Source organism: Salmo salar, chromosome 10 (genome assembly GCF_965601325.2).
Source record: "Salmo salar chromosome 10, fSalSal1, whole genome shotgun sequence".
NCBI lineage: Eukaryota > Metazoa > Chordata > Actinopteri > Salmoniformes > Salmonidae > Salmo > Salmo salar.
In genome coordinates this window covers 31,433,443-31,445,000 of record NC_138300.1, presented here as the reverse complement: position 1 = coordinate 31,445,000, position 11,558 = coordinate 31,433,443, and the positions used below count along the sequence as shown (strand labels likewise).

General features: G+C 45.9%; 1 protein-coding gene across 7 annotated transcripts in view; it reads right to left on the bottom strand.

Moving 5' to 3' along the window:
• Positions 1-11,558, bottom strand: part of LOC106613969 (protein PRRC2C) — a 50,961-nt gene that overhangs the window by 12,729 nt on the left and 26,674 nt on the right. For 2 of the 7 annotated variants that reach the window (XM_082956889.1, XM_082956888.1), the window contains 14 exons: positions 7,891-8,045; positions 7,345-7,744; positions 5,271-5,356; positions 4,937-5,131; positions 4,534-4,794; positions 4,218-4,406; positions 3,948-4,128; positions 3,602-3,802; positions 2,885-3,012; positions 2,591-2,754; positions 2,217-2,469; positions 1,933-2,040; positions 1,604-1,792; positions 1,309-1,412 (listed from right to left, as the gene is read on the bottom strand). In XM_082956889.1, the coding sequence (XP_082813015.1) occupies positions 1,309-1,412; positions 1,604-1,792; positions 1,933-2,040; positions 2,217-2,469; positions 2,591-2,754; positions 2,885-3,012; positions 3,602-3,802; positions 3,948-4,128; positions 4,218-4,406; positions 4,534-4,794; positions 4,937-5,131; positions 5,271-5,356; positions 7,345-7,744; positions 7,891-8,045 (2,614 nt within the window). The remainder of the gene's footprint in view (positions 1-1,308; positions 1,413-1,603; positions 1,793-1,932; positions 2,041-2,216; positions 2,470-2,590; positions 2,755-2,884; positions 3,013-3,601; positions 3,803-3,947; positions 4,129-4,217; positions 4,407-4,533; positions 4,795-4,936; positions 5,132-5,270; positions 5,357-7,344; positions 7,745-7,890; positions 8,046-11,558) is intronic. The other 5 variants (XM_082956890.1, XM_082956891.1, XM_082956893.1 and 2 more) reach the window with 5 other exon arrangements.

The following is an 11,558-nucleotide window of genomic DNA, read 5'->3' as shown; positions in this document are numbered from 1 at the left end:
GGTGTAGGGGTAGTGTGTGTGTGTGTGTTACCTGTAAGGACTAGGTGTAGGGGTAGTGTGTGTGTGTGTGTGTGTGTGTTACCTGTAAGGACTAGGTGTAGGGGTAGTGTGTGTGTGTGTGTGGACCTGTAAGGACTAGGTGTAGGGGTAGTGTGTGTGTGTGTGTGTGTGTGTGTGTGTGTGTTACCTGTAAGGACTAGGTGTAGGGGTAGTGTGTGTGTTACCTGTAAGGACTAGGTGTAGGGGTAGTGTGTGTGTTACCTGTAAGGACTAGGTGTAGGGGTAGTGTGTGTGTTACCTGTAAGGACTAGGTGTAGGGGTAGTGTGTGTGTGTTACCTGTAAGGACTAGGTGTAGGGGTAGTGTGTGTGTGTTACCTGTAAGGACTAGGTGTAGGGGTAGTGTGTGTGTTACCTGTAAGGACTAGGTGTAGGGGTAGTGTGTGTGTTACCTGTAAGGACTAGGTGTAGGGGTAGTGTGTGTGTTACCTGTAAGGACTAGGTGTAGGGGTGTGTGTGTGTTACCTGTAAGGACTAGGTGTAGGGGTAGTGTGTGTGTTACCTGTAAGGACTAGGTGTAGGGGTAGTGTGTGTGTTACCTGTAAGGACTAGGTGTAGGGGTAGTGTGTGTGTTACCTGTAAGGACTAGGTGTAGGGGTAGTGTGTGTGTGTTACCTGTAAGGACTAGGTGTAGGGGTAGTGTGTGTGTTACCTGTAAGGACTAGGTGTAGGGGTAGTGTGTGTGTTACCTGTAAGGACTAGGTGTAGGGGTAGTGTGTGTGTTACCTGTAAGGACTAGGTGTAGGGGTAGTGTGTGTGTTACCTGTAAGGACTAGGTGTAGGGGTAGTGTGTGTGTGTTACCTGTAAGGACTAGGTGTAGGGGTAGTGTGTGTGTTACCTGTAAGGACTAGGTGTAGGGGTAGTGTGTGTGTTACCTGTAAGGACTAGGTGTAGGGGTAGTGTGTGTGTTACCTGTAAGGACTAGGTGTAGGGGTAGTGTGTGTGTGTTACCTGTAAGGACTAGGTGTAGGGGTAGTGTGTGTGTTACCTGTAAGGACTAGGTGTAGGGGTAGTGTGTGTGTTACCTGTAAGGACTAGGTGTAGGGGTAGTGTGTGTGTTACCTGTAAGGACTAGGTGTAGGGGTAGTGTGTGTGTTACCTGTAAGGACTAGGTGTAGGGGTAGTGTGTGTGTGTTACCTGTAAGGACTAGGTGTAGGGGTAGTGTGTGTGTTACCTGTAAGGACTAGGTGTAGGGGTAGTGTGTGTGTTACCTGTAAGGACTAGGTGTAGGGGTAGTGTGTGTGTTACCTGTAAGGACTAGGTGTAGGGGTAGTGCTCCTAGCACTGTGAGGAGTTGTCCCAGGCTTCATGTCCATCCCACTGCCAAACAGCTTCAGGTCCATCTCACACATCTGGATAGAAACACACAGAGCAGACACACATTACGTCATGTACTGCTACCATCTCACCAACACAATGCTTACACACACACACACACACAATACAGGTAGCTACTATACCATTATGCCATGAAAGGGCTTTGAGACATACACAAGTCTGTCTCTCACACATGCAGAACTTTGTATCATTCCCTGGTGAGTACCTTGCTGGAGGGGGGCTGCATCACGCTGTGTGTGTGTCCGAAGGGTCCCCTGTAGGGCTGGGAGACTGGGGTCTGGCGGTTGGGGGGCTGGGCCTGGGGAGGGGTGGGGGGCAGAGCCAGGAGGGGCTGGCTGCCCCCGGAACCATAGTTAGGAAGACCGAGCTGGGAGCCTGGCATAGGGACTTGCACCTAGAGAGAGAGGGAGGGCGAGAGAGCGAGAGGATGAGATTGGGAGGGGTGAGTTAGTTGCAATGTCACGACTGTCTGTTTTGACAATCTGTTCCTTTTGCAGAAGTTAGCCTCTGAAAGTGTGTAAATGATGTGTATACCTGTTGCATGGCAGAGCTAGGAGACTGTGTGTTACTATAGTAACTGCTCTGTCCGTGTTGTTGCACCTGTCCTGAGTACAGGTTAGAATGTGGACTCATCCCCTGACGCTGGAGCGAGAGAGAGAGAGAGAAGAGGGGGGGGGGTTAGGACAATAATTAATTCCCACTTCCTACAAAGCTCTTGTATGACCACATATAAGCTTGCTTTAGCATTTACAAAGATTGCATGAGTTCTCAACAGCTATCAATAGATTGTAAGAGGGTTGGAACTACGTTGTGTGTACCTTATTCCATACCTGCAGTAGGTGTGTGTCTATCAGCTGGGATCCTCCCATGCCAGAGGGCTGGTTGAGCTGTGGTTCAAACAGGATGGGGATATGCTGTGTGTGTGTGTTGGAGGGCTGCTGGTAGGCCAGGCTGGACTGGGGCTTGCCCAGGTCATGGCCCCCAACACCAGGGTAGCTGTGGAGAGATGGCCCTGATAACATCATGGGACTGGGCTGGGACAGACTGCTCTGCATAAAGGCCTGCTGTGATCTGAAGGACAGAGGAAGGGGGAGATGAGAGAATAGTAAAAATATTGTGTAATCAAACACACAAAATTTGACCCAAACAGCATTGTTTGATAAATACATATCATTGTGTGTGTGTTTGTTACCTATAAGGCTGCAGTGAAGAGCTGAAGAGGTCTTGTTGCTGGGAGACGGGAGGTCCGGTGCTGAGGCTTAGCTGGGCCTGGTGAGAGTGTGTGTGTGTGTGTTGGTGCTGCCCCTGTAGGGGAGCATAGATTGGGATAGGAATCTGCTGCACTGCCGCCTGCTGCTGGAGGGGAGAAAATAAGGCTTTATAACGCTTCACAAGGGGAGAATAAGGCTTCACAAGGGGAGAATAAGGCTACATTAAAGGCAGTTTAAGCTTGAAGTCGTGTTAAAGAGATCCTTGTAGTGTGTACCTGTGAGAGTCTAGGCTGGTAGCCCTGTTGCTGGTGCTGTGTCAGAGGGGGAGGTGCCAGGCGGGAGTGGGGGTTGCTGAACAGGTGACTGGTGTCCATGTAGAACGCTGGAATCTGGGCTGCAGAGCCTAAAAACACACACACACACACACACACACACACACACACACACACGAGAGCGAGAAGAGGATGAAAACTACTCAATTCACAAACTCACCAGAATTATGACAAATGCATGACTATTGTGTGTCCTGAGGACATTTTAAATCACTAGCATCACCTTCACAGTAACATTACAGCTGTCTCCATCTCAGATCACATAAGGATTGTGAATACATTGACCTTCTCTAAATACGTGTGCTCTATGAGACATGAGGTAATTATGTCCTATATGAGCCGTGATGGCTGTTCCTGTGGGCTCAGCACTGATCGAGACTAATACCTGACCTCCCTATGGGGCCTACTGCACTGTAGTAAGCTCTATAGCTAGCATCCCAATGAGAGGCTCACTCAGCAGTCACTGATACAACACAAGAGGAGCACAACACTAAATGGTTGTCTCATCAAAAGCTTTACACCTCCATACCCATTAAACACAACTGTTTTCATTCAGGTTTAGTAGTAAGTCTAATTAGGGCCAAATCATTTCCTGGTGAGGTCATGTTGTTAAGGAAAAACTCCTGTCCCTAGTAATACCGCTAAGTGCATACAACTCACCTGCAGCAGACTGGGAGACGTAGACCTGTGGAGTCTGTTGCTGCTGGGGAAGCAGGGGGGCCACACAGCCCAGCTGGGAGAAGCTGGTCCCGCCCATGGATCCAGTCTGCAACTGCTGGGGTTTCACCTTGCAGATGTTGGGGGGGTCAGAGGCCGTGGTGGTCTTAGTGCTCAGAGCGGACGTGGTGTATGTCCCAGCACCTGGGGGGACGGTGACAGGAGATGGAGGGGGGAGTAAGCTACATGTCACTACACCCAGTTGCTGTTTATGTGGGTGATGTTGCCCAACCGTCAATCCATTTAGTATTAGTATAAAAACATTGTATAACAAGTATTATTGACTTACAAAGAAAGACTGTACCTGTCAGAGAAGTGCTTGGTGTGACGGAGGCTACTGGTATCTGAGGCATGGAGGCAGAGGAGAAGGAGGAGGAGTAGGAGGAGGTGATAGGAGAAGAGGAGGTGACAGGAGAACTCTTTTCTACCAGGCTGGGGGAGTTCTCCCACGCTTTACGGGCTGACTCCATCTTACCAAAGAAATAAGATAACGTATTAGAAGCAGATAGACACAGTATGCATAGAAGGGTGTGTTGTGTGTGTGTGTGTGTGTGTGTACCTTCAGTGTGAGGTCAACAGAAGCAGGAGAGACAGTACTGAGGCTAGAGCTCTGCTGTAAGGCCTCTCTACGAGGGAGAGGGTGAGGCAGGGCCACGTTGGCCACCAGGCTCTCCTCCATCTTACTCCCTCCAGCAGGAACGCTGTCAGCCAGAGAGGAAGAGGGGGTGGTGTAGTCGGTCACTGACTCCTGGCAGGGGGAGGGTTAGGGGCAGACAAGTATAAGTCAATAGAACTGGAATGAATGGAGCATTCATGAATGTGGTGGATAGACTGGTGGCCATATTGGGTATACCATACCAACCATCCCCTCTCACCTTGGAGCTGCTGGCGTACTCTGCCGAGGGTATGGTGATCATCCCCTCGATATCGCCCCCTAGCTCAGGAACAGAGGCGTCTGTGTTGGGGGGGCTGGAATCTACTGCTCTGTTGGTCCCACCTCCTGGTACTATCCCCCCATCAAGACATTCTTCCCCCCCCACACGGACGTCCTTAGCCTTGCGGTTACGCAGGGAGCGTTCTTTACCAATAGGGCCAGGCTTGTACTCCTTAGGCTCTACTGGCTCCATGTCAGGGAGCTGGAAGTAGAGAGAAGAGAGATAGAGTTCAAGTTGAGAAAATATGAAGAATTATGTCAATGTAATTCTTTGCACAAACGTATCAGTCACTATGGATTTTCTGAGTATTTGTGTCAGTCAGTGTGTGTGTTTAGTACCCTACCTTCTGTGTTTTGATAGGTCCAGCACGGGGCTGTTTCTGTCTCTGTTCTTTGGGAGCAGGTAGTTTGTTGTCAGGTCCAGGCTCAAGCATGGCTGGTACACCATCGCTGTCTGTACTGCCAGCTGAGGACGGGGCTCCAAACTGGATACTGTCCATCCCTAGATCCACACTGCCTTCTGAGCCAGGCTTCACTCCCTACAACACACAAAGGCACTTTAACCAACCCCTTTATTTAAAGCCACAATAAAACAGAACGAATCCATAGCAAGTCAGTCTGTTGTACAATACAGGTTGTGAAACGAGAGCTATCGAGAGAAAGGGAGGAGGTCCGTACCTCAGGAGTGACAGTCCCAGTGAAGGAGGTGAGAGGTTTGTTCCAGGCACTGACTGAAGGAGGCTGAGGAGGGCTGATAGGTCCAACTGAAACACACACATCAGATGAGACCAAGCATATGAACAACCCTAGCTCATTTTTTTTTACCCCTTTTCTCCCCAATTTCATGATATCCAATTGGTAGTTACAGTCTTGTCCCATCACTGCAACTCCCCTATGGACTCAGGAGAGGCGAAGGTTGAGAGTCATGTGTCCTCCGAAACACAACCCTGACATGCCGCACTGCTTCTTGACACACTGCTCGCTTAACCCAGAAGCCAGCCGCACCAATGAGTCGGAGGAAACACCGTACAGCTGGCGACCGAAGTCAGCGTGCATGCGCCAGGCATGCCACAAGGAGTTGCTAGAGCGCGATGGGACAAGGAAATCCTGGCTGGCCAAACCCTCCCCTAACCCGGACGATCGACCGGCTGCGACACAGCCTAAGATTTAACCCGGGTCTGTAGTGACGCCTCAAGCACTGCGATGCAGTGCCCGAGACCGCTGCGCCACTCAGATGTACACGTTTTAACTTCTCTAGGGTAGGGGGCAGTATTTTGACGTCCGGATGAAAGGCGTGCCCAAATTAAACTGCCTGCTACTCAGGCTCAGAAGGTAGGATATGCATATTATTAGTAGGTTTGGATAGAAAACACTGACGTTTCTAAAACTGTTTGAATGTTGTCTGTGAGTATAACAGAACTCATATGGCAGGCAAAAACCTGAGAAAAATCCAACCAGGAAGTGTGGAAATCTGAGGTTTGTAGTTTTTCAAGTCATTCCCTATCCAGTATACAGTGACTTAGGGTTCATTTTGCTCTTCCTAAGGCTTCCACTAAATGTCAACAGTCTTTAGAATGTTGTTTCATGCTTCTACTGTGAATATGGAGCGAACAAGAGCTCCTGGAAGTTGATGAGTGAGAAAATTACATGAGCTCAGAGGCGCACGCTCACGTGAGAGTTAGCTGTGTTCCTTTTCTTTTCTGAAGACATTGGAATTGTCCGGTTGGAATATTACTGAAGATTTGTTAATAACGTCCTAAAGATTGATGCTATACATCGTTTGACATATTTCTACGAACGTAAATATAACTTTTTTTGACTTTTCGTAGTGACATTTGCGCGCGCTTCCTGCATTTGGAGTAGAGGACTGAACGCGCGAACAAAAGGAGGTATTTTGACAAATTATGGACTTTATCGAACAAAACAAACATTTATTGTGGACCTGGGATTCCTGGGAGTGCATTCTGATGAAGATCATCAAAGGTAAGTGAATATTTATAATATTATTTCTGAGTTTTGTTGACTCCACAAAATGGCGGGTTTGGTTTCGTGTCTGAACGCTGTACTCAGATTATTGCAAAATTTGCTTTCGCCGTAAAGCTTTTTTGAAATCTGACACAGCGGTTGTATTAAGGAGAAGTGTATCTATAATTCTTTAAATAACTGTTGAATATTTTATAAACTTTTATGACGAGTATTTCTGTAAATTGATGTGCTCATTCACCGGACGTTTTGGGAGGCAAAACATTTCTGAACATTACACGCCAATGTAAAATGGGGTTTTTGGATATTAATATGAACTTTATCGAGCAAAACATACATGTATTGTGTAACATGAAGTCCTATGAGTGCCATCTGATGAAGATCAAAGGTTAGTGATTCATTTTAGCTGTATTTCTGTTTTTTTTTGTGATGCCTCTCCTTGCTTGGAAAATGGCTGTGTGGTTTTTCTTGTTTAAGTGCTGTCATAACATAATCTAATGTTAAGCTTTCGCCGTAAAGCCTTTTTGAAATCGGACAATGTGGTTGGATTAACGAGAAGTGTATCTTTAAAATGGGATATAATAGATGTATGTTTGAGAAATTAGAATTATGAGATTTTTGTTGTTTTGAATTTGGCGCTCTGCTATTTCACTGGCTGTTGAATAGTGTGTCCCGCAGGTGCGCTAGCGTCCCACCTACCCCAGAGAGGTTAACAAACAAAACGTCATCTCGTTATCAAAAATTACTGTCCTGATGTTGTGTGACTCACATTTGACGTCAGGGAGTATGGTGGATCCGGCCACCTTGTTCTCCCAGAGTTCCGTACCGAGAGTGCTGTGGGGCTGTGTGAGTAGGGCCACAGGGGGAAGGGGAGTCTTGGAGGTGAAGTCCACAGTGGTGGGGGTAGGGGCAGTGGGTAGGGTGGCCACAGAGCCTTCCAGAGTCTGGGGAGAGGCAGCAGGCTGGGAGGGGGGAGGGAGCTGGGAGGCAGATAGGAGGGGCTGGGGTTGTTGGGGGGGAGGTGAGGGCTGTTGAGGCTGTGGCTGTGAGGCTTGCTGTGTTTGTTGTTGTGATGCTTGTTGTTGATGCTGCTGCTGTTTTTTGGCGAATCTTGGTGGCAGCTTGCTTCCTCCTCTCCCCTTTTCCCCTGATCCTTTCTTCCCATAGTGCTATAAACCAACAAGGCAACGACATACATGTTAGGGATGTCAGATGTTAGGGTCCTATGGTCCTCAGTGTGAATAGAAGTCTTGTGTTTACTCAATACAGGAATAACTGCCTCCCAGTGGTGAATTGCACACTCTGCCTCTCTCACCTGTGTAGTCTGCTCCTCTTTCTTCCTCCTCTCCTCGTCCTGTAGTCGTTTCTGTTGTTTGCGTGAGACCACCTCAGTGAAGCCGTCATCTGTAGTGTTAGACTGGGGGTCCTCTAAGGTTGTCACCTCTGGATGGTCATCTATGATCACCACACCTACAGGACAGCACATAAAGTGAAAATCAGTTCCATGGACTAGGTACAAGTTCTATAACAATAGAATCTGTCAAATTCAGTATTGAGTATGGCTGTGAATATACCAGTAAAGCAATATTTTTTTCCTGCTGTATGCAAAATAGTGTGTGCTATAGCTTGGAAAATAAATAAGACCACAGAATGTTTGTTTCCAACATTAGGGCTGTTTTCCTAAAGAAGTTAAATTTGCTTCGTGTTCCGTTTCCTTGCCACGACACTAACGAGCATTGCAATACCAGTATCGTCCCGGCGCTAGTACTGTGCCAATAAATCATTATAGTACCCATAGCATATTGAAAAATATATACAGTACAGGTCAAAAGTTGACACACCTACTCATTCAAAGGTTTTTCTTTATTTTGACTCTTTTCTACACTGTAGAATAATAGTGAAGACATTAAAACTATGAAATAACACATATGGAATCATGTAGTTACCAAAAAAGTGTTAAACAAATCAAAGTATATTTTATATTTGAGATTCTCAAAGTAGCCAACCTTTGCCTTCTTATTGGTGTCCTTTAGAAGTGGTTTCTTTGCAGCAAATCGACCACGAAGGCCTGATTCCCAAATAAAATAAAAGCTTCAGAGTTCAAGTAACAGACATATGTCAACATCAACTGTTCAGAGGAGACTGCGTGAATTAAGCCTTCATGGTCAAATTGCTGCAAAGAAACCACTACTAAAGGACACCAATAAGAAGAAGAGACTTGCTTGGGCCAAGAAACACGAGCAATGGACATTATATGGGTGGAAATCTGTCCTTTGGTTTGACGACTCCAAATTTGAGGATTGTGGGTTCCAACCGCTGTGTCTTTGTGAGACACAGAGTAGGTGAACGGATGATCTCCGCCTGTGTGGTTCCCACCGTGAAGCATGGAGGAGGTGGTGTGATGGTGCTTTGCTGGTGACACAGTCAGTGATATATTTAGAATTCAAGGCACACTTAACCAACATGGCTACCACAGCATTCTGCAGTGACACGCCATCCCATCTGGTTTTGGCTTAGTGGGACTATCATTTGTTTTTCAACAGTACAATGACCCAACACAGCTCCAGGCTGTGTATGGGCTATTTGACAAAGAAGGAGAGTGATGGAGTGCTGCATCAGATGCCTGGCTTCCACAATCACCCGGCAACCCAATTGAGATGGTTAGGGATGAGTTGGACCGCAGAGTGTAGGAATAGCAACCAACAAGTGCTCAGCATATGTGGGAAATCCTTCAAGACTGTTGGAAAAGCATTCCTCATGAAGCTGGTTGAGAGAATGCCAAGAGTGTGCAAAGCTGGCATTAAGGCAAAGGGTGGCCACTTTGAAGACTATAAAATAGATTTAGATTTGTTTTACACTTTTATGGTTACTACACGATTCCATATGTTATTTCATAGTTTGTCTGCACTATTATTCTATAATGTAGAAAATAGTAAAATAAAGAAAAACCCTTGAATGAGTAGGTGTCCCCAAACTTTTGACTGGTACTGTATATAATTTCCAGATGGACAGTAGATAGTAGGGGTTTGATACGCATTGAGATTAGAGGTCGGCCGATTAATCGGCATGGCCGATTTCAAGTTTTCATAACAATCGGTAACCGGCCTTTTTGGATGCTGATTATGGCCGATTACATTGCAATCCACGAGGAGACTGCGTGGCAGGCTGAACACCTGTTTCGCAAGTGCAGCATCAAAAGGACCTTGTGGCTGCAAGGAGCCAAGGTAAGTTGCTAGCTAGCATTAAACTTACCTTATAAAAAAAAACTATCAATCTTCACATAATCACTAGTTAATTACACATGGTTGATGATATTACTAGGTTAACATTGCTTGTTCTGTGTTGCATATAATCAATGCGGTGCCTGTTAATTTTTCATCGAATCACAGCCTACTACAACTACGCTAAACGGCTGATGATTTAACAAAAGCGCATCTTTGCAATAATGTACCTGACCATAAACATCAATGCCTTAGAATCAATACACAAGTATATATTTTTTAAACCTGCATATGCATTTAAGAAATTCATGTTAGCAGGCAATATTAACTAGGGAAATTGTGTCACTTCTCTTGCGTTCAGTGCAAGCAGAGTCAGGGTATATGCAGCAGTTTGGGCCGCCTGGCTCGTTGTGAACTGTTGAAAGGCCATTTATTCCTAACAAACACCGTAATTAATTTGCCAGAATTCTACATAATTATGACATAACATTGAAGGTTGTGCAATGTAACAGTAATATTTAGACTTAGGGTTGCCACCCGTTTGATAAAATACGGAACGGTTCCGTATTTCACTGAAAGAATAAACGTTTTGTTTTCGAAATTATAGTTAATGGATTTGACCATATTAATGACCAAAGGCTCATATTTGTGTGTTTATTATAATTAAGTATATGATTTGATAGAGGAGTCTGACTTTTAAAAAATGTATTTCACCTTTATTTAACCAGGTAGGCCAGTTGAGAACAAGTTCTCATTTACAACTGCGACCTGGCCAAGATAAAGCAAAGCAGTGCAACAAAAAACAGTTACACATGGGATAAACAAAAGACACTAGAAAAATCTTTATACAGTGTTTGCAAATGGAGTAAGGAGGTAAGGCAATAAATAGGCAATAGTAGCGAAGTAATTACAATTTAGCAAATTAACACTGGAGTGATTGATGTGCAAGCAGAAATACTGGTGTGCAAAAAAGCCAACAAAGTAAATAAAAACAATATGGGGATGAGGTAGGTAGTTGGATGGGCTATTTACAGATGGGCTGTGTACAGCTGCAGCGATCGGTAAGCTGCTCAGATAGCTGATGCTTAAAGTTAGTGAGGGAGATAAGTCTCCAACTTCAGCGATTTTTGCAATTCGTTCCAGCAGCAGAGAACTGGAAGGAAATGCGGCCAAAGTAAGTGTTGGCTTTGGGGATGACCAGTGAGATATACCTGCTGGAGCGCATGCTACGGGTGGGTGTTATGGTGACAAGAGAGCTGAGATAAGGCAGAGCTTTACCTAGCAAAAACTTAGATGACCTGGAGCCAGTGGGTCTGGCGACGAATATGTAGCGAGGGCCAGCCGACGAGAGCATACAGGTCGCAGTGGTGGGTGGTATATGGGGCTTTGGTGACAAAACGGATGGCACTGTGATAGACTACATTCAATTTGCTGAGTAGTGTTGGAGGCTGTTTTGTAAATGACATCGCCGAAGTCGAGGATCGGTAGGATAGTCAGTTTTACGAGGGCATGTTTGGTAGCGTGAGTGAAGGAGGCTTTGTAGTGAAATAGGAAGCCGATTTAATTTTGGATTGGAGATGCTTAATATGAGTCTGGAAGGAGAGTTTACAGTCTAACCAGTCACCTAGATATTTGTAGTTGTCCACATATTCTAAGTCAGAACCGTCCAGAGTAGTGATGCTAGTCGGGCGGGCTGGTGGGTGCGGGCAGCGATCGGTTGAAGAGCATGCATTTAGTTTTACTAGCGTTTAAGAGCAGTTGG